General features: G+C 49.5%; 1 protein-coding gene across 2 annotated transcripts; it reads left to right on the top strand.

The window, feature by feature from the left end:
• Window positions 1-6089: 6089 nt before the first annotated feature.
• On the top strand, window positions 6090-8481 carry LOC142785282 (uncharacterized). 2 transcript variants are annotated; one of them, XM_075883740.1, is made up of 5 exons: window positions 6090-6386; window positions 6458-6517; window positions 6581-6685; window positions 6741-6854; window positions 7151-8481. In XM_075883740.1, exons 1-5 carry the CDS (start codon window positions 6362-6364, stop codon window positions 7510-7512), a joined length of 666 nt encoding a protein of 221 aa, XP_075739855.1. In that variant the 5' UTR covers window positions 6090-6361; the 3' UTR covers window positions 7513-8481. The 2 variants fall into 2 exon arrangements, with proteins under 2 accessions (XP_075739855.1, XP_075739854.1); XM_075883739.1 differs by having other exon boundaries at window positions 6458-6685.
• Window positions 8482-21617: the final 13136 nt, after the last annotated feature.

The raw sequence follows: 21617 nt of genomic DNA, 5'->3' as shown, positions 1-21617 counted from the left end.
GCAGGAAACAGACTGCAACGAGTTCTTCGTCTTTTACCCTCGGCCAAAGACACTCGCGTTCCTTCGTTGTCCTCACCACTGGCACATACGCGCGTCAATATATATACAAGTTTGGGCTAAACTACTCATACATTCGTAAAAAACCACAAATATATATTTACAATCACATATACATACATTTACAAAAGATCGTGAACATGGGTAGGCATATTTACAATACTTCGGCTGGCGCTATACATACACTTGTAATACAATGTATTGGGGAGAAGGGGTTAGTAGGGGATTATGGGGGTTTGGAGTTTCGCACCTCTGACAAAAAAAAACTGTGTGCCAGCGGCGAAGGAACTGGTCCTCCCCGCCATCTCCCAGTTGCTTGGCCAAGTACTCCACTATTTTCTGCCTGATCATGGCTAGTGCTGGGTAGGCCGCTCTCACTGGGGTGTTCTTTTCCTCAGCAAGGCACCGGCGTTTCCAAATCACAAAGAGTATGATGGCAATCACCAGCCTTGCGAAGCAGCCCCTATTCCTTTCGAGCGCCGGAGGAGGGCGGATGCTGAAGCACCTCGCAAACAGGCGCCATACCGACTTGGCCGCCCCGCATTCTAACAACGCGTGGGAGATCGTTTCCTCAGCGCGGCAATCAGGACACTGGCTATTCGGCGTGATGCCGAAACGGTGCAGGCGATGTCTTGTGGGCAAAACTTGCCACTTGCGCTTCCACTCGAAGTCATGTACTTCGCGCGGTTGGTACTTATTGCTTTTTTGTTTGCACAGTCCTAGGCTTTTGATCTGCTCCTTTTCTTCTTCGGACAACTAATTTTCTGTTATCGCTTCGACGATTCTGGCGGGTGGGTTCTTGTCAATGTCGCAGTTCGGGGCTTCTTTTTCTATGATCTTTGTCGTAGTTGCCGCCATCCTGTAAAAGTGTGAGGGCGCTTCCGCGCGTGGGCCAGTGTGTTTGTGGTTTTCCAGATAGTGCGTGATGGTGGTTGTCCAGTAGTTGATTAGATTCTTCCCAACGTAACTCGCTGCGTAATAAAGCATGCGGGTAAGCTTGAGAGCCAGTATCTGGCTGGTGATTTGTACGTGTGGGAGGCCGAGGCCACCTTTGTCCTCGGGTAGTTGAAGGAGGTGTCGCTTGACTGGTGCCGGTTTCCCTTCTCATAGCAAATCGGTGATCACGGCATTCAGTTGGCTCGCGGTTTTCCTAGGGATCACTGCTACCCCACTGGCGTAGAACGCAAACGCGCAAACGGTGGCCCTTGCTGCCAGCGCTTTTTCACGTAACGTGAGGTTTAGGAGGCGAATGGGGTCGGCTGCCTGCTTTACCCTCTCGAGGGCTCTCTGCCACGTGGCTGGTGCCACCCCTTAACTGGAGAAGTAGATTCCCAGTACTTTAACGATGGACACCACTTCGATGTTTCCTAGGGCTTCTCTGAGGAAAGTTCCAAATAGCATCGCCTTGCTCTTGTCCGCGTTTATCGCCGCTCCGGATGCCTGCGCGTATATTGTGAACATCGCACTGAAGGTTTGGAGGCTGCTTTCATCCCGAACAAACAGGGAAATGTCGTCCGCGTATGCCAGCACTTTCACCTGCTCCTGGCCCGTCAGTAAGAAACCCCGAATGCCTTCATGCGCAATAACACTTGTGATCAGCAGCTCGCACGACATGACAAATAAGGTCGGGCCCAATGGGCATCATTGCCTTATGCCTCTGCTATACTTGAATACCGGCGTTGTGACTCCGTTTATCACAACGGTGCAGGTTAGGTCTTCGTACAATGTTTTTGCCAGTTTTATAAAACTTGCCGGTAAGCCAAACTCCTGCATCACGTCGAAGAGGTAATGGTGTCATACCCTGTCAAAAGCTTTAGCTTGGTCTAGGGAAATAAAAACACCATTGAAACCTCTTGTCGTCACGTATTCGAAAAAGTCACGGATCACTGTGAAGTTCGCAAAAAGTGACCTTCCTGGAATCGCGCACGTTTGCTACGGGCTAATGATGTCCGGTAACAGGAGCTTGAGCCTGTTCTAAAGTATAGTGGCTACCAGCTTGTAATCAGTGTTCAAAAGCGTGATTGGACGCCACGCCGTGGGCTCGTTTGGTTGTGCACCTTCTTTCTGTAATAGGACAATTTTACCCACTCCGAAGGAGTCGGGTTTCTTAATGGCCCTGAAGATCGCATTCACCATCGCGAGCAAGGGTTCTTCGAGAACTTCAAGAAAAGTCACATAGAAGGCTGCAGTCAGACCATCAGCGCCTGGGGCAGAATCGGGGGTCATGCTTCTTATGGCTTCGCGAAGCTCTGCAGGGGAGACTTCAGCGCTAAGGGTTGCTGGCTCCTCCTCCTCCTTAATTCGCTGTAGATGTTTGCAAAGTTCTTTGACATGGTCGGGTCCCCGATTGGTGTCTATTGGTTCAGTGTCTTGGAACTGTATGCTGAAGTACTCTCTGAAGATGTTCTCAATTTCTGCTGGGTCGTCGGTTACAGAACTGTCTAAGCGCTTTGCCTCCGTAATTCGCAAACAGCTATTTCCACGTGCTTCCCTCATATCAACTCCGGTCACCGTGCCCAACAGTCCACGCTCACTTCTAGGTCGCCTCATGGTATCTCTGAGGAGTTGGTTGTATTGCTCCTCGAGCAAGGTCAGGTACTCTGTTGTACATGAGGTCAACGTGTCGGCTGCCTTGATGATCTGCATTCGGCGAAGAAGCTCTTTCATCTTTTGTGTATGACGTCTGTTTCTGGCTTTGCCTTCTTTTTGTAACAGGGCCTTCCATTCTTCCTTAAGTTTATCCTACAGAGGGGGGATAATATGTCCGGCATTTTCTACTGATGCGCTGATGGCAGCTTTCAAGTTTTCTACGCAAGTCTCATCTCTCAGCAGCTCCGCGTCTATTCTCCAGCTATTGTTATCAGAGTGCGGGCCGGGAGATCCGTTTACCATCGTGACGAGCGGGGCATGATCCGTCTTCTCTTTCAGGTTGGCCGGGAGCGCGAGTACTTCGCATCCTTCAACCAAAGGGAGGAGAAGGTCCGGAAAATACATCCCGTCTATTCTACTTCCTGATGATCTAGAGGTACGGGTTGCTACGAAGTGGTCTTCATAGAGGTGTACCCATATGTCCGAGAGGTTTAGGTGCCGAAGGGTTTTCACCAACTCTTTTGCATTGTAGGTTGATCTTCCTTGGCTTGGCCCCCTCACGTCTCGGTTAGAATCTACCACGCAAATAAAATCACCGACCAGTACGTGGGGAATGGGCTCTAGGAGGAGGTCGTGCATCTCTTGAAAGAACTTATTCGTATGTTTTCTTGTCACGGGGGCATAGACGTTCACAATGCGTATCTTTTTGCCTTCGATGAAAATGTCAATCATTATGTACCGACCATTCGCCCCGAAAATACAATGAATTTTGATTGAAATATGCCTGATACGAATATTACTCCGACCCTGCATGCTCTCGTGGTCGATAGAGAGAAAAAGGCGTCGGTCTGATGATCTCGGCGGAAATTAACCACATCCAGCGCCGTTCGGAAATTCGCGTCTTGAATAAAGAGGAGGTCTATGTTCTGGTTCCTAGCGAAACCTAGGATGGCTTCTTGTTTCGCCCTATCTCTAAACCCTCGGATGTTCCACGTAGCCAATTTCAAAAAGGCCATCAAAAACCTTAAAAAGAAGAAAACAAAACGCGGGAAGTATCGAGGCTAGCCAGGAGCGTGGCCGTCATTCGCCGATTGGGCGCGATGCCAAGCGCTGGAGGAGAGAAGGAAAGAAGGGTGAGCAAATGCACCGAGCAAGATAGGCGACAGCCGCGTGCCGACAGAATGGGGCGAGGAGGGTGCTGCACCAAAGGAGAAGGGAAGGCAAGTGGGACATAGTGCGGCCAGAGCGAACGAGAGGAAGGAAAAAGGGCCGTGAAGCCGACAGGGCAGGCATAGAGAAAGAAGAAGACAAGAGCGGACACTCCGCGAAACCTGGCCTCAGGAAGTGCGTCACGACTACGTAACGAACTAGTGCTCTCACCAAACGTCAGAGGGCGCAAGCGCAAAAAAACAGTTATAATCAATGCAACAGAATTGTTTTCACAAAATCATAATTACACGCCCAAATTTGGTATGTTCTTTATACATAAAAACGATTTATTCAACACACCTTACATGATTATTTTTCTTCAGCCGTACTGTCATAAACACCATCTACCCAGCGACAAGCCCATGCATGACTGACAGCGAGAAGCTTTCGTCGCTTTCGTCAACGTCGGCGTTTTCGTGCGTGAGATAACAGGTGAGGCACGTTTTCAAGCGAAGCTTGTTGAATGACATGTTGTTGGGCTTGTTGGGTCATTTTTTCAGAAAACGGTTACACCTGCGCGAATAAGACACCATGCAACAATCATAGAAAGATGCACACACACACGTTGCGCTTCGTGTGTGCGAGCTTGTTTCTTACGTGGCGTCTCATTCACGCAGTTGTAACCTTTTTCTGAAGCTTGTAAGAACTGGGAGGTTCGCTAAAAAGAAAGTTTGTGGCTCTATGCGGCGGCTAGACGTGAACATTGTGCAACGTATGCCGTATAGCAAAGGCGGCACGGCGTCAAGCCGAGGCGACGCGTGCTGCGTCTGCCACGGACGCGAGCGTCAGTGAGCTGAGCATAGCTGGGCAGCTAGGTCATAGACTCGGTGGCTCGGTGCAAAATGTTGAGAATCGTTCGCTGGGCCTCGCATGCTTCACGACGCGTTTCCCGAAGGCTCGGAACACGAATAATTCTTGGTGTGCCGGGGGCGAATCTGGACTAGCCAAGTGGCCATCATCTTCGTTTTTTCGCTAGCCTTGTGCCACTAGTGCAAGCTGCTCACAAATCTTTTGACGTTTCCAATATAATTTTACCGCATAAATTTCAACTACGATTTTTCTTCCCAATGTACTGCTGATACTGCGTACGCACGAAGGTGTTCTAAAGTTCCCAGGCCGCGATACCATTGCATTACAAGGGATAGCGGCCTGGAAACTTCTGAAGATCTTTGTACGTGGTCTTGACGTATATCTTTGTAGGTCACAATTTTATGGGTCAGAGATGTATCACTGGTTTTGTATTGTGCATCGATTAGCTAATCATTCAAAGGGGTTTGTTGGTACACTTATGACGTGCACATATCGTTTTCGTAATTTGACAGCAAAGCATCCACTTACTAACATTTTCAGACCGCGCTGACGCCATGCCGTCCGGTGGTCCAAGCTACGGCAGCTACTCGTGGTGCTTCAACAATGGCAGAATCCACAAGAAGCCTGGGACGAGTTTCTTCCGCATACCACGGGACGGCAGGCGTGTTAAAGCTTTTGTATGGTTTGCATGTCTTTAGGCTTACTGTTCGTACTTGCTTAGTGAGGGTAACAATAAAAAATCACTATTCAAGCACTTCCCCTTTCAGCTGATAGTTCATTGCCAATGCAGGATGAAAGCTTGGATGCAGTATGCTGGACGCGATGATCTCCTGAGTAAGCCGGCCAGCCTATTGTACGCAACGTACAGGGTTTGTAGCGACCATTTTACTGCTCAAAGTATCATGGACCCTGGGCACACAAGGCTTACAAGAATGGCTGTTCCCAGTGTGCAACCAGCTGCACCATGTAAGTGATTGACTGAAACTCAAATATGTGCAATAGCATCCACTTGTATTGAATCGGTGGCGACAGATTGATTGATTGATTGATTGATTGATATGTGGGGTTTAACGTCCCAAAACCACTATATGATTATGAGAGACGCCGTAGTGGAGGGCTCCGGAAATTTAGACCACCTGGGGTTCTTTAACGTGCACCCATATCTGAGCACACGGGCCTACAACATTTCCGCCTCCATCGGAAATGCAGCCGCCGCAGCCGGGATTCGAACCCGCGCCCTGCGGGTCAGCAGCCGAGTACCTTAGCCACTAGACCACCGCGGCAGGGCGGCGACAGTTAACCGTGAAGTTCTTTGTAGCCGATGGAGAAACCTCACTATGGAAGTAACACTTGGAAAGTGTTACTGGAAACAGCAGCTTTACATTTCTGTCGTTTTTTGATGATCTGGACCTGCGCAACTTGTTTTGAAAGACTTTAAAGGGCTATTTCACGTTATCTTCAAGCCTGAGTGCACATGTACGTATACCTTTCATCAGTGAAAGCTGCCACTGTTGATAATTCCAAAAATCACAAATTACTTGTTTCCTAGTTGGTGCCTTCTCTTTTCTTCCACGTTCGACCAATTTATGCGTTTGAAAGAGCTGTTTAAGTTTCCCCATGCTACAAGCTTTGTAACTTGTACCAACTGCACATATATGCAGGTTCTCTGAGCGTCGCTTCAAGTAGTGACTGTGACATGGCTGCAGAAGCTGCACTGCAAGGTGCGGATGAGCTTCAGTTTGTGTTATTTTAAGCCTCTTACTGACACATTGTCGTAATTTGATTTCTTCAGGACCTGCGGTAGAGGCTTCAAAAAGCGGCTCCCACACATTGAGGTGCCCCGATGAACAGGGTGCGTTCAGTGTCGCGATTTCTTTTTTTTTACCCAAATTGACTGTTGACCAAACCTCTGCAGGTGGCAGCTCCCTTGTAGCTGGTGAAAAAATTTCTGCTGACTTCGTCTTGCCGGAGAAAATCTTAACCAGTCGTTCAGCTGTCACAAAAAGAACTTGTGTGACCGGTAAGTTGTATGTTCACTTCAACACCAGAGTGGATTGATATAGAAACTTCCGCAGGCCGCTCGCAAGATTGTTCCGACAGCACTGTCCGAGGCACTGAACAAGCTTCACAAGACCCTCCAGAAGACGTCTCCGCCAACAGCTCCACGCCTGAGTGCCCTAGAGAAAATGGTGATTATGCTTTTATTGCAGCTGTTTTTAATGTGATATTTTATGTTTAGGACATTCTGAGGAAACTATCCTCAAAAGCACACTACGTGTGCACTTACAAAATGTAAGGGTGGGCTCTCAGTGATTTTCATTTTTTTTGTGCATTGTCAACATTGTGAATGGTTTGTTTTTAGGTAGTGGAATTGAAAACTTTGCACCACAGAAAGTTGTGCACCTTAGGTCTGAAAGAGCGAGGAAAGTGCTCGTATGGGATTAGTTGTTCTTCGCTTTTACATTCATTTTTTTGTTTATTGCAGTGCGTTCCTGTGTGCCAGCGACAATGTCTCCATCAATGAAGTACAAGCAAACCATTAAACATCTGCAAGCCAAAGTAGCAGCACAGCGGAAAACTATCAAAAGACTGCGGAGACAGCCTCACCAAGCACCGTCATCGACTTCAAAGGCCCTTGAAGTTATCCGATTGCACGTCACTGAGGAGGTTTTTAAACTTCTTTCTGCACATGTTCGCTTGAGGCCCAAACGCAAGGGCAAGCGGTTTCCCGTGTGGTTCAAGAAATTCGCTCTTCACTTAAACTTCCGAGGTCCGCGAGCATACCGATTTCTGGCTCCATATTTTTTTTTTGCCCTCCCGGCGTTCATTAAGGAGGTGGCTAGCTAATGTAAAGATGACTCCAGGCATAATTCCAGGAATCCTTTCTTCCATTGCAACAAATACTCAAGCTTGGAATGAACGGGACCGAGTGTGTGCTTTAGTTTTCGACGAAATAGCACTCAAAAAGAATTTGTACTATGATGCTGCAAGAGACGTTGTCCAGGGTTTTACAGATGATGGCACTCATCGCACTTCAACCATCGCTGATCGAGCACTGGTTTTTCTTCTTGTTGGCGTTTCGAGAAAGTGGGTTCAACCGGTTGCTTTTACTATAGGGCACACATTAACACCATCATCTGTTATGCATAACTTGCTGGTGTCACTCATTTTGGAGCTTAGGAGCATTAATATTGCAGTGAAAGCAGTCATTTGTGACCAGGGCAGTTCAAATGTAAGTCTCGTTAACCAACTAAGAGTGACTGTAGCAAAGCCTTTTTTTGAAGTTAATTGTGAGCGGGTATATTACATTTTTGATGTTCCGCATTTAATTAAAACAACGCGCAATAATGTCCAAGCACACAAGTTATACATTGGGGATGACATCGTTAACTGGTCGCACATTGTAAGCCTTTACCAATCCTCACATGAGTTGCGGTTGCGATTGGCTCCAAAGTTGACTGAACGGCATGTTCATCAGAAACCTTTTTCTAATATGAAGGTCAGCAGAGCAACTCAGGTCCTCAGTGCATCAGTTTCGATTGCTATCACGGCAATGGTGTATGCGAAGGTGCTGCCTGCCTCGGCCATCACTACAGCTCAATTTTGTGATCGTATGGACAGGATTTTCGATGCCTTGAACAGCTCGAGTAAAAAAAGAACTTCGCAAAAGCTGCGGCATGCAATCATGAAAAATGATTCAGAGCTGATTGACTTCCTCCGAGGCCAGCTTCCCTGGATTGCATCATGGCAGTTTGTTGGCAGACGTCAACCACAAACCATCATAGGTTGGCAAATTACAATTCAGGCAATTTGTCAACTATGGGATGACCTCTCCAAAAATTACAATTTTGAATACCTGTTAACACGCAGGCTTCAAAAGGATCCTCTGGAGAACATATTTGGCCACATAATGCAAAAACAGGGTTGCAACACCAACCCCAATGTAGCACAATTTATTTGTAGCCTGAAGCACATCTGCATAAGAAAGCTCTTCAAGCTGTCAGAATACGGAAATGTCGAGGATGATGAATGTGACCTCCTCCAGGAGCAGCTCTCGCCATTCTCCCTCACCAGTGCGTCTCTTGTGGATAATGAGGAGTGTGCACAGCCACAGCCTGACGACTTTCCCGCTCTAGACGATCTCTCTGAACTTGCGACAAACGTTCACTCCCATATTATCGATGACTCCGCTGCATATTATGTAGCTGGTTTTCTCATCAAACACTTCCTTCGGAATGCATGTGACGGTTGTAGTTGCCCACAGTTACTGAAAGACGACAGTGAGACGCTTAAGGGTACCCACCAGTATTTCACAATGCTCAAAGCATACCACGTCCCCAGCAAACTTTTTGGGAATCTCACTGTGCCATCAGAAGCAGCTTTTGCATACGTACAACAACTTGAATCTCGCTTTCTTGCCATAATTGAGGCCACTGCACATCACCTGAAAGTGTGCGATGTTTTGTATCACCATCTGTCAAGTGTTGGCGATTTTCATTTCTGCTCTGCTGGGTGTCGCGCGAAGTTTCTGAAAATGTTTTGCCGGGTTCGTTTATGTTGGCATTTTGTGAACCGAAACTTAGATAGGGTTAGGTTCCAGTCTTCAATCTTAGGCATACAGCTTGACAAGTTCAAAGGTTAGCAATTAGCGGAGGGTTTACACTAAAGTATTCGAGTTGAGCCGAATCCTGCAATAGCTTTGTTATGTTATTACTTCGTTACAGCAGACTTCATTATGGTCTTATATGCTTATATTCAGCTCAACTGGACTAGCCACTCCTTCGTTGCATACATTGTTTAGGTTACCCGCTATGAGGAGTAGGGACACTGTGTATTCGCTCGAAGTGATTTGCATAACCTTAAAAAGAATGTTGGGTATCCTGTCTGTATTTTTGTAGCAAATCTCGTGCTAATCTTTTTCTTTCACCGTCCTACGTGTCCTCTCGCATCGATCATGCGCGCAAAGTTGGTATACCTATATGCCAAACAAGAACGTGTTCAGAATCTTTTGTCCCACGCACCAGCAAAGACTTGAACCAGCTTCCTGGAGCGACTGCTGCGATTACTGAGTATCAGCTGTTTCGCGCTGCACTAACAAACATTGTAAACTGAGGTTACTTATTACGTGTGCATTTTTCGTTTTTTTATGTTCTTGCGTGTTCTGGTGTGTTTTGTAGCTAGAATTGTATACTAGGATTATTTAAAATATGTACACTAGATCTCTTTTGTTCTACTTTTGTGTCCTAACTTTGTTATCAGCTAAAATTGATTATTCAGTAAACGTTGAATCCTGTACTCCCCTTTACTCACCTTCTGAATCCATTTTTTGTAAACCCACTCCCCTCTTAAATGCCTCTGGCCCTGAGGGTACAATAAATAAATAAATAAATAAATAAATAAATGCGGGCGAACTGTACACTTTACTGTGGTTCGCTCTGTCACTGTGTGTGCTTTATTTCTCCAGCTCAAGTAACATATCAATAACAAAACCACTTGTTGAAATGTCTTCGAGCGGGTAAGGAACACAGTATGCAGTGGGCACGGTTCACGTTATCACGCTTTTCGTATTTTAGCTTCTCATCAACCTCTTCATCTCCCCCATCAAAATTTTCAAAAGAATACCCAAACTTGTAGCGTTTGATGGGGCTGCGGACGCTGCCATTTTATTTTTATATAGCTTGTGAGTGATAACGTACGATGTAGAGCCTTTGTGAAAAATAATCAGCCAAAGTGGTTTCCTTCTGCTATTTATTAGCCCTGTAATACCGCTCTCGTAGCACCAAATAAAGTCCACAATTCTGGATAAAATGATGACTACAATCTATTTTAGCTCGCAAGCGTCACAGGAACATCCAGACGCAAATCACTTGGGATCTGAAGTTTTTGATGAAGGCGACGCATAACAAAAGCCACAAGACCTGCCAGTGTTGTAGCATAAAGTTTGTCTTTCACGTAGTGAGCAAGCTGCAAAGCCCTACTTTTCTGAGGACAAGCAGGCATCAAGTCTGCTTTTTTTTTCATTTTGGACTAGCTGTTTTTAAGCACAGCCAGCACACTGCACCTTTGCCTTTCTGCTATATTGTGTCGTGTGGTTTCTGTGCGCTCTTTTTTTCAATGCATTATTTCGGTCAACCCCAGGCGTGATTCGTGACTTCATTGCTGTGTATATGTCACTTCTTCCTTCTTCATCACCATTGCGCTGTGTTTTTGCCATAGATCCTTACTTACCCACTGGCCCGGTGTGTCATACTTCACCAGCTTCTCGGCTTCTGCCAACTCTAGCGATGTGTGCGTTGTCTGTGTTCTCTATGTATTTGTTACAATATTTGTTACAATTTATTTGTAAGGCGAGATGCATTTGTTGTCTACCTTTGTCATATTGTGCTTTTTATATTCTCATACTCTACCTTGCCTTTGAATAAAACATTGCGGATGCTCTGTTTCTTTGACTGATATATACATTGATCACTTGCTCCAAAAGAAAAACACAAGCGCGATGAATAAAACCGTAGTGAATTATCATTGCCTGCATCTCTTTTTATTATAACTTAATCGAAATAAAAATTACGTCACGACCGATTCGCACGAACCACTGAACGAAACAAAACAGGGAATCGCTAAATCAAAACGACCTACAAAAACTATCCATTTGGGCGATGAATAGTGGTCTGAAATCGTGAACTTTCGTCATAGCCAAACATCGGTTATGCAAAGTAATTCAAAATTTGCGCCAGTGAAACCGAAACAGGAAGCGCACGCCACTTGCTCTCACCAACCACTAGGTGTGCTAGGGTCTATTGGGCCGCTGGGGTCTACGGGAGTGTCCACTATTAACCTTTATTTCTCTATGGGGCAGGCGCGCTGCTTCAGTGACGTGCGTCTCGGGGCTTGGGGGGGGGGGGGTCCCTTTTGCCTGCACCGTCTTTCTCGAGCTTCTGAGCCTTCGCGTGTGGTGGAGCGTCGCTATCGCTGCTTTGGCCTGCTGGCCTCGGTCTACGCTGCCGGGCCTCCTTGCTGGCTGCCCTCTCACCCAGATACCGCTTATCGTCATCAGGGCGTCTTCGTGAGCGCGAGCGAGCTCTTTGCTCTAGCCCAGTGGCCATCTGTCCAGTTTTCGCATCCGATTTCCGGCTTGGGCCTGCCGAATGGGAGGCGGGGGAGGAAGTCGGTGCAGCATGGTCGCATTCGCTGTCGCTGGGTAGAAAGTAATACCCTTTACTTTTTATGGGGGCGTCGTCGCCCGCTGGGTCTTGGGTGCCGGCCTCCAAGGCCAGGCTGGTCACTGGGGCCCAGACGTTGACGGTTGTGTGGGATAAAGCGAGGAAGCCCCTCCCTGCTCGTTGGACTCGGGGGTCGCTTCAGCCGCGGACAGCGAATTCCCGCAGTCATCCCGGCTCGCCGAGGGTGGAGGCGGCTTAGGGGGGGGGGACGATTGCGCCGAACCCATCTCGATATCGCTCTACTCTGTTTCGGTCGACCTGGTGGTAGTCTCGTCAAAACTCCCGGGCCTCTCCCCCTCACTGGCGAACGGATCGCCCATGCCACTGCCTGAAGTCAGATCGGAGTCTAAGTCGCGGTCCCCGGAAGGGGATCCCCTCTCGGTTGTGCGAGATGCGGACCTGCACGTAAGGACCTGCATACTCGGCGAGTTAGTTGCTCGGGCAGAGGCGGGGCCGCTTGACTGAGAGTGCGACGAAGCGGATTCAGATAGCGAGGGGAAGCCGCGGGCAGCCGAAGCGTATGAGCGCTTACGAAAGCACTCACGTGTTCCGTGGTGACCCCCGCGACGTTTACAGTCTGCCGAGCAGCCCTCAGTATCGTGGCCGAAGGTGCCGCACCGCTTACAGTACGCTGTGGTGCACGCAGTCGCCATATGCCCGACTTCCCCACAACGCGCGCACACCCGGCGCATGCCTCTGTACTCGCACATGACTTTGTGCCCCACAATAGTAATGAAGTTGGGGACTGGGCAGCACATGTCAATTTTAATTACACGTACCCCGTTTAACTTGGTCTGGCGAGTGGCTAGGGTTGCGAACGTAATGCCCTTCACTTTACCAAACTGGGCTAAGGCGTTGCTAAGGGCCTCGTCTGATAGAAAATCAGGGTAACGGTAAACGTTCACATATGTAACCGGCGGCCCGACTGCCTCTACTGGCACCCTCATCCCGTTCACTTCAAATCCTTCCGCCATCATTAGCCTCGTCGCCTGGACAGCATTGCGGAAATTTTGCGCCCCCCATATGTTGCAGTACTAATACGCTGTCGTCACCAGCTGTCTCTTCAATTGCGTCAATTAACTCATCAACAGAGATATCGCCCTCGGGCGCGGAAAACATGAAACAATTCTCCCTCACCGGGAGTTCAAATGGCGCGGCCATTCTGGCGGGCGGACCCCGCAAGCCGCTGGTTGGGCGTGGCTCGTGAGTGACTTGTAACGTGCAGTCGAGCTGCACTCTGGTAGGAAGCGGCTCAGCCGTGGCGGGCGCCGCGCAGGTCCAGGTGGTACCAGGTGAACCGCAGGGGGACTCCGGGACGGCGGGCGTGAACCGGGGACCTTGCACCTCCTCCTGGCATGGGGTAGGCGGGCTCCAGGCAGCAAGGCCCGAGACCCAGGGGCGGCGGTCGCGCGTACAAGACGCTGGTGCCGCGTAGACTTCTTTTGTCGACTTGAAGCCCTGGCTCGACGTCCGCGTGACGTGACCCCGGGTCTCGCGCGAGGCCTCGAGAAGAGACAGATCGGCGAACGGAGCGTCGGCCGTCGATCAACTACTGACAAGCGCCGAAACGCGTCGGCATTTATACTCTTGCCGACGAATGTTCTAGTGTTATCGCTGGCGGTGGCGTAGGTTCCAGAATAATCTGTACAGTTCGCAGAACGGGCGTAATCTTATCAAAATGATCTATACAGTCCAGAAGCTTCTCGAAAACTGCAGGCGCGGTTTGCGCTGAGAATTGTGTAGTGTTTTGGAACGATAACAAAACTTGGGAAATGGAACGTGGCAATATCTAAAAGTAAGTACACAGTATTCCAGCCTATCAACAAGCCCTACGAGGACGACATTAACATCTTTTTCAAAAAGCGAAGGCTGGAACAGGTTAAATAACAAAAATTTCTCGGAGTGTGGTTCCAAGAAAATTTGTCTGAATACCCGTGTTGAAAGTCTCGCATCCAAACTAAGTAAGACTGGTGGGGTATATTTAAAATAAATCTACTTATACCAATTTGGATAAAAAAGATATACTACGCAATTTTTTATTCGCGTTTGAATTATAGTATGCTAGTATGGGCCGCTACAAGTGAGAAGAATTTAAATAAACTAGAAATCTTACAGAAAAAATTCTCCTCCTATTCGATGGTTTTTATGGCAAACCAAGAGAGATGCCTAGCGTTCCACTATTCATAAAACAAGGTGTACTCAAATCAAGACAGGTGTAAGAATATAAGCTATAACTTTACATTTATAAAAATAAATTCCCCACTATTACAGCACAGGAAGGCGCACTGAAATACTCGCTCCGTAGGCAACAATTTCGCGTTCCTGCTACTAGGACTAGATATGATAGAGCCCTAATTGCATACCGCGCCCCACAGCCTATAAATCATTTATGTGAACAATTGCACTTTAACCTGCTATTAACGCAATTAAAATATCACAAAAAACATCTCCTCATTAATTGAGTAAAGTAAACATCATGTTTCCAATAAACTTCTGGCTAAGTTCCACATATACTCTCACCTTTAGGTACAAAACTCGTGTATATACAGTAGTATGTACGTACATATAGGGAGATGTATGTATGAATATATGAGTGTATTATATGAATATATCAATATGTAAGCATGTGTCTTTTCGAATATGCAATGAAAAGAGCTTCGATGTTTAATTCTGTGTGTCCATGCAGCCAATTTTTTTGTATTTATATGTCACCTATTTTTGCTTTTATGCTATTTCTGGGTTCTGTTATTATGCTTGATTGATCGATTGATTGATATACGGGGTTCAACGTCCCAAAACCAACTAATGATTACGAGAGACACCGTAGTGGAGGGCTCCAGAAATTTCGACCCCCTGGGGTTGTTTAACGTCCACTCAAATCTGAACACACGGGCCTACACCATTTCCGCCTCCATCGAAAATGCAGCCGCCGCCGCCAGGATCTGAACCCGCGACCTGCGGGTCAGCAGCCGATTACGTTAGCCACTAGACCACTGTGGCGGGGCGCTCTGTTAATATGCTGCTGTTTGTGATAATTATTGCTCAATGTAGCACTGTTTGCTTAACTTTTATCATTTCGCGTAGCGAAGCCACGTCAGGCCGCATGGCTTTTACCCTCACTTTGTTTTTCTGTATCTCTCCAGAAATAAAATCTGTTCATTCATTCATTCATATGGGGCAGGGTGTTTTTCTGATTTTATTTTTCGATGACTGTCAGTTACAGCACTGACTAAAATAGCGATGGTGACTGCTTGACGCAGGAATGGGCGCTTACTTGCTACGCTCTTGGAACAAGTCGCAGGAATGCCCATCACGCAGTATTTTGGACGACAAAATCTGCCTTACACGTTTACCACAGTGTTTACTATTTATTGTCCCAGAAATAGAAATGATGTTTGATATGTGGGGTGTAACGTCCCAAAACCATTATATGATTATGAGAGACGCCGTAGTGGAGGGCGCTGGAAATTTAGACCACCTGGGGTTCTTTATCGTGCACCCAAATCTGAGCACACGGGCCTACAACATTTCCGCCTCGATCGGAAATGCAGCCGCCGCAGCCGGGATTCGAACCCGCGCCCTGCGGGTCAGCAGCCGAGTACCTTAGCCACTAGACCACCACGGCGGGGCGTCCCAAAAAAAATTGCCCGCAGCTTCCCTCGGGGGAACACTGAGGAGGATGCGGAGCATATAATTGGTTAACGGGGTGTTAAAGTGCGACTTACTTGGGTCGATGGCTAAATTGGTTAACGTGGTTGTGAAATGGGGTGTTAAATTGCGACTTACTTGGGTCGATGGCTAAATTGGTTAATGTGGTTGTAGGAGGGGGTGTTAAATGAGTGAACACGTACACACGTATGCGAAAGGGCGGCGCTGGTCGAGGGGACGTCGATCATTCTGTTTGTGGATTCGTTGGCATTCATTTCACGGCGACTTCGGACGTCGACGCGCCGTACAAACCAACGGACGAGCGGCAACTGAGCGAGCGAGCGCCGACCTTGAGTATATATACAGCGCGACGGCGCATGCGCTGTCAGCTGTCGAATGTTCTCGTAGGAGAAGCGCGCGCGCGGCACAGATGGCGACGGCGCGACGGCGCATGCGCTGTCAGCTGTCGAATGTTCTCGAAGGAGAAGCGCGCGCGGCACAGATGGTGGGCGACGGCGCGACGGCGCATGCGCGCGCGTCAGCTGTCGAATGTTCGAGAAACGGTGCGGACGGCGCGGACGGCGCACTACAAGGCGCGAGTATAAGATGCTTCCGCATCTAATAGAAAAGATTGGTGGTTTAGGGCTCCTGTTTCATTCATCAGTTGCCGGGTCAGGCATGCTATGGCTGTCATTGTAACCAAGATGACCGGAATGCTTGGCTACCTCTTCTTAGTTGGAACCCCCAAACTTTTTTCGCCCACAGCTGTCACTCTCCCACACAAAAAAATTTTAATGGTAGTCCCATTCAGCAGCAATTTACACATGACACAAACACATGTGTATGTTTAGAGTGCATACAGAAGTAATGCAGGAGCGACAATTTAGATCTTAGTTATTAAGTAGAAATTTATAGTATATTGCCGCGAACCATGCATTGGGTTTGTTTATTGTGTTTCGTTTTTTCGGCCTGGCTGCACGGGCCTGTGCTATCACTGTTTTCACAACGTTTCAAACGAACGCTATCACAGCGTTTCGAACAAACGCTATCGAACAGCGCTTCGAGCGTTCCGAATCACTGTTTTCACAGCGTTTCGAACAAACGCTACCGAAGAGCGCTTCGAGCGTTCCGAACGAACAGCGTTTCGAACAAACGCTATCCCGGCGTTCTCGATAAAATTCAACTATTCGAGAAACCCTCGCGCCGAGGGATATCAATTCCCGTACAGCCGATGCCACGACATTTGATCGCCGACGCTCACTAGCGTGCCCGTCGTTTTGCCGGCCGCTGCTTTGCCACCTGTGTATTCTTTCAGTTATTAGGGGAGCACTGGTTCGCTCCAATAAACTTGTTTTCCTCATAGACAACTGTGTCGTCCTTTGCTGCGTGACATCTGGTGGAGGTGCGGGGTACACGAACCCTAAGCCATTGCCAAGCCGACAAGCAAGCCCAACACGACAAGCACGCCCAACTCGTGTCAGCCGCCGACAGTAAGGCCTTCAGCCAGAGTGTGGACTGCTCCCGGATAAAAAAAGAAAAGAAGACGTAAAAACCACGATGATCAACGCAGGCACCATGACCGGCGCTGCCGACCCTCCCGTCGTTCTGCAACAACCTCGTGAGCCCCCATCATTCCGAGGATCTCCTGGTGAAGACCCGGAAGAGTGGCTGGATAAGCTGGAGCGCGTCCGCATCTTTAACAGGTGGGATGACGAAGAAACGTTTCGTCATGTCTTCTTCTATTTGGAGGATGCAGCTCGAACGTGGTTTGAGAACCATGAAGGCTCCCTAGCCGACTGGACTGTCTTTAAGAGCGAATTCCTCAAAACATTCGCTACGGTTGTGCGGAAAGAACGAGCCGCCCTTTTGTTGGAGACGCGAATGCAACACCCTAACAAAGGTGTTGTACTTTTCGCTGAGGAGATGAAGATGCTGTTCCGGAGAGCTCACCCCGAAATGGCAGAAGAGAAGAAGGTGCGCTTTCTGATGCGGGGTGTTAAACAAGAGCTCTTTGCTGGACTCATCCGCAACCCCCCTAAGACCGTCGCTGAGTTCGTCACCGAGGCTTCGATGATCTAGAGGACCTTGGATATGCGTTCGCGGCAATACGATAGACCACTCAACACCCTTTCGGTGAACCCGGTAAACGCCCCTGGATTGGCGACGGAAGACTTGCGGGAGACCATCCGCGCCGTCGTTCGCGAGGAACTGAGGAAATTGTTCCCAGCAACGCCGCAGCCCCAAGTCGCCTCCCTCACTGACGTCGTCCGCGAGGAGGCTCAGCAAGCACTGGGAAATTCCACGCCGTCGGAAGCATCTTGCGAACCACAAGCGATGACCTACTCCGCTGCTGCTCGTCGACCCCGACCCGTCCCAACCCGTTATCAAGAGGCCCCGCCGTATCGCCTCCCAATGTCGTCCGCCCGACCCCCTGTAACCCGAAACCATGCGCCCAGGAAGACCGAAGTGTGGCGAACGCCAGATAATCGTCTGCTGTGCTACCACTGCGGAGAGGCCGACCACGTCTACCGCCGCTGCCCGTACAAGAGGCTTGGTTTGCGTGGGTTCTCCGTCGACGCACCCCGCCTGCGATCTGGCCAGCGCCCATTTGAGATCGAAGAATACCTGTCGAACACCAGCCGTGGACCATCCCGTTTCAACCATTCGCCGTCGCCCTACCCGTACCAATCCCCCAACCGTCGCAGCCATGCTGACATCGCCCGTGGAAGGTCCCCCAGCCCACGAGGAGGAAACTAAAAGGAGCAACTTCTGGAGGTGAAGTTGCACAACGGTGAGAAAATGAAAACGCTCCAACGACGCAAGACCGTGACTCACGACATGCCCTAATCCCGACGACCCGACGACACCATGACGAGACCCCCGAAAACGACGACAGTTACGCTTCGCGACGCGTACCCGAAATGACGAAGCCTGCCGCTGAGAAGACGACGATGACGACGCATAGTGCCCTACCACCAACACGCGCAAGCCGCGATACGACGCCCCGACGCACCCGAAATTTGAGGAAAGCGGCATCCGACGTCCAGTTGTCCATCGACGGCCTTGACGTAGTCGCCCTCATCGACACGGGAGACGACTACTCGGTCATGAGTGGGTCATTCGCGTCCAAGGTAAAGAAAGTTACGACCAGATGGGACGGTCCGCACATACGCACAGCAGAAGGCCACCTCGCGACCCCAAGTGGAATGTGCACATCGCGCGTCACCATAGACGGTACTACGTACCCTTCGGAGTTCGTCATTTTGCCAAACTGCTCCCGTGACTTAATTCTCGGAATGGACTTTTTGACGTACAATGGTGCAACAATTGATCTGCAGACCAGGTCAATAACGTTTTCTTCCGATCACTCCACGACGCCGCAGCCGAAACTCAGACACCGTGCTGCTGTAAGGATCGCCGTCGATCACGTCACCCTGCCACCCCGCGCGAGCGTGATGATCGCCGTCTATTGTGAAGGTGCTGCTCCTGACGTCGACGCTATCGTGGAGACTGACCAAAGGTTGCTTCTAGACCGCGGTGTGTCTGTCGCAAGAGGCATTGCGCGGTTTAAGCAACGCAGATCCCACGTTTTGGTCACCAATTTCACCGAGGAGTACCAGCATCTAAACAAGGGCGCTGCGATTGCGTTCCTCGAAGAAACGCAAGAAGCGAGTCAAGTGATCGCGGTCGCCACCTTTGAACGCGCACGCGCAGATGCACCAGGCTGCCACATCCTTTCGACGTGAACCCGGCGCTGTCGCGAGAAAATCGGGACAGATTACTGGAGTTGCTCCATCGCTACAGCGAGTGTTTTTCCTCGAACTTGAAGTTACGTCAGACACATTTGGCGAAGCACCGGATAATAACCGAAGATGAAGCCCGACCTACCAGACAGACACCGTACCGCGTTTCTTCACACGAGCGCGAAGCAATCCGGACTCAAGTAGATGACATGCTCAGCGACGACATAATACAGCCATCGAAAAGTCCGTGGGCTGCGCCGGTTGTACTCGTGAAGAAAAAAGATGGCACTTTAAGATTCTGCTTTGACTACCAGAGACTAAACAAAATCACCAAAAGGGACGTGTACCCCCTGCCACGAATCGACGACGCCCTCGACCACCTCTGCCACGCCAAGTACTTCTCATCCATGGGTCTGGAGACCGGCTACTGGCAAATCGAAGTGGACAAGAGAGACCGAGAGAAGACTGCATTTATAACCCCGGACGGTCTATACGAGTTCAAGGTGATGCCGTTTGGGCTGCGCACGGCGCCCGCAACGTTTCAGAGAGTCATGGACACTGTGCTAGCAGGCCTGAAGTGGTACACTTGCCTCGTATACCTCGACGACGTTGTCGTATTCGCCTGGACTTTCGACGAACATCTCACAAGGTTGGAATCTGTACTCGAGGCCATTCGTACGTCGGGGTTAACGCTGAAGCCTGAGAAGTGCCGTTTCGCGTACGAGGAACTCAAGTTCTTGGGTCACGTCGTGAACGCCGCGGGAGTCCTACCTGACCTGGCAAAAACATCAGCCATTGCGAACTTCCCAAGGCCGAAAGATAAGAAGGGTGTGCGAAGATTTCTCGGATTGTGCGCATACTACCGGCGCTTCGTCGCAAACTTCGCACGCATTGCAGAGCCACTCACGCGCCTGACGAAACAAAGCACCCCTTTCAGCTGGGAAAACGAGCAAGAAAAGGCATTCTGCGAGCTGCAACAACGCCTGCAAAACCCGCCCGTACTCGCTCATTTCGACGAAAACGCCGAAACGGAAATGCACACGGACGCCAGTGATATCGGTTTTGGTGCCGTCCTCGTCCAAAAGCAAAGCGGTTACGAAAAAGTAATCGCCTATGCAAGCCGTGGTTTGTCGAAGGAGGAGAGAAACTACTCTGCCTCCGAGAAAGAGTGCCTGGCTATCATATGGGCCATTTCAAAATTTCGCCCATACGTCTATGTTAGACCGTTTAAGGTTGTGACAGACCATCCTGCGCTGTGTTGGCTCGCCAATTTGAAGGACCCCTCTGGCCGTCTTGGGTGGTGGAGCTTGCGCCTGCAAGAGTTCGACGTTACAATATTCTACAAATCCGGCAGGAAACACTCCGACGCCGACTGCCTGTCCCGCGCCCCCGTTGACCCACCCCCACAGGACTCTGATGAAGACAGCGCGTTCTTCGGAGTCGTGACAGAGAGCGACCTAGCCGCCCAGCAGCATGCAGACCCTGACATCCGCGCCATGATCGACTACCTCGAAGGACGCAACGTCGCCGTGCCTAGGGTGTTCAAGCGCAACTTACCAGCGTTTAGCCTCAAAACCTCCATCCTAGTGAAGAAGAATTTCAACCCCGGAACGAGAACGAATTGTTTACTTGTCATCCCCGCAGACCTTCGTGTCGAAATTTTGGAAACGTGCCACGACGACCCGTCTTCCGGACATCTCGGAACAGCTCGCACGATTACAAAAATCAAGGCTAAATACTTCTGGCCCCGCCTTACATCCGATGTGACCCACTACGTCCGGAGCTGCCGTGACTGCCAGCGACGAAAAACACCACCGACGAGACCCGCCGGACTTCTGCAGCCGATCGCCGTCCCAACGAGGCCCTTCCAACAGATCAGAATGGACCTTCTGGGCCCGTTCCCTACATCCCGATCCGCGAACAAATGGATTGTCGTAGCGACACACTACATGACGCGCCACGCAGAGACCACCGCTCTTCCTAGGGGAACTGCACAAGAAGTTGCAAAGTTCTGTATTAACCAAATTGTGCTGCGACATGGAACCCCTGAGGTCCTAATCACGGACCGCGGAACGACCTTCACTGCGGAGCTCATGCAAGGAATCTTACGCTACAGCAACACAGATCACCGAAGAACGACGGCGTACCACCCCCAAACGAACGGACTAACAGAACGGCTGAATAAGACAATCGCGGATATTCTGTCTATGTACGTCGACGTTGAACATAAGACGTGGGACGAAGTCCTCCCGTACGTCACGTTTGCGTACAACACGGCTATCCAAGAAACCAGGCAGATGACACCGTTCGAGCTCGTCTACAGAAGACGGCCGACTACGAT

This window comes from Rhipicephalus microplus, unplaced genomic scaffold (genome assembly GCF_043290135.1).
Source record: "Rhipicephalus microplus isolate Deutch F79 unplaced genomic scaffold, USDA_Rmic scaffold_20, whole genome shotgun sequence".
Lineage (NCBI taxonomy): Eukaryota > Metazoa > Arthropoda > Arachnida > Ixodida > Ixodidae > Rhipicephalus > Rhipicephalus microplus.
Note: the sequence above shows the minus strand (reverse complement) of the source record. Positions and strands in the feature narration are given on the sequence as shown.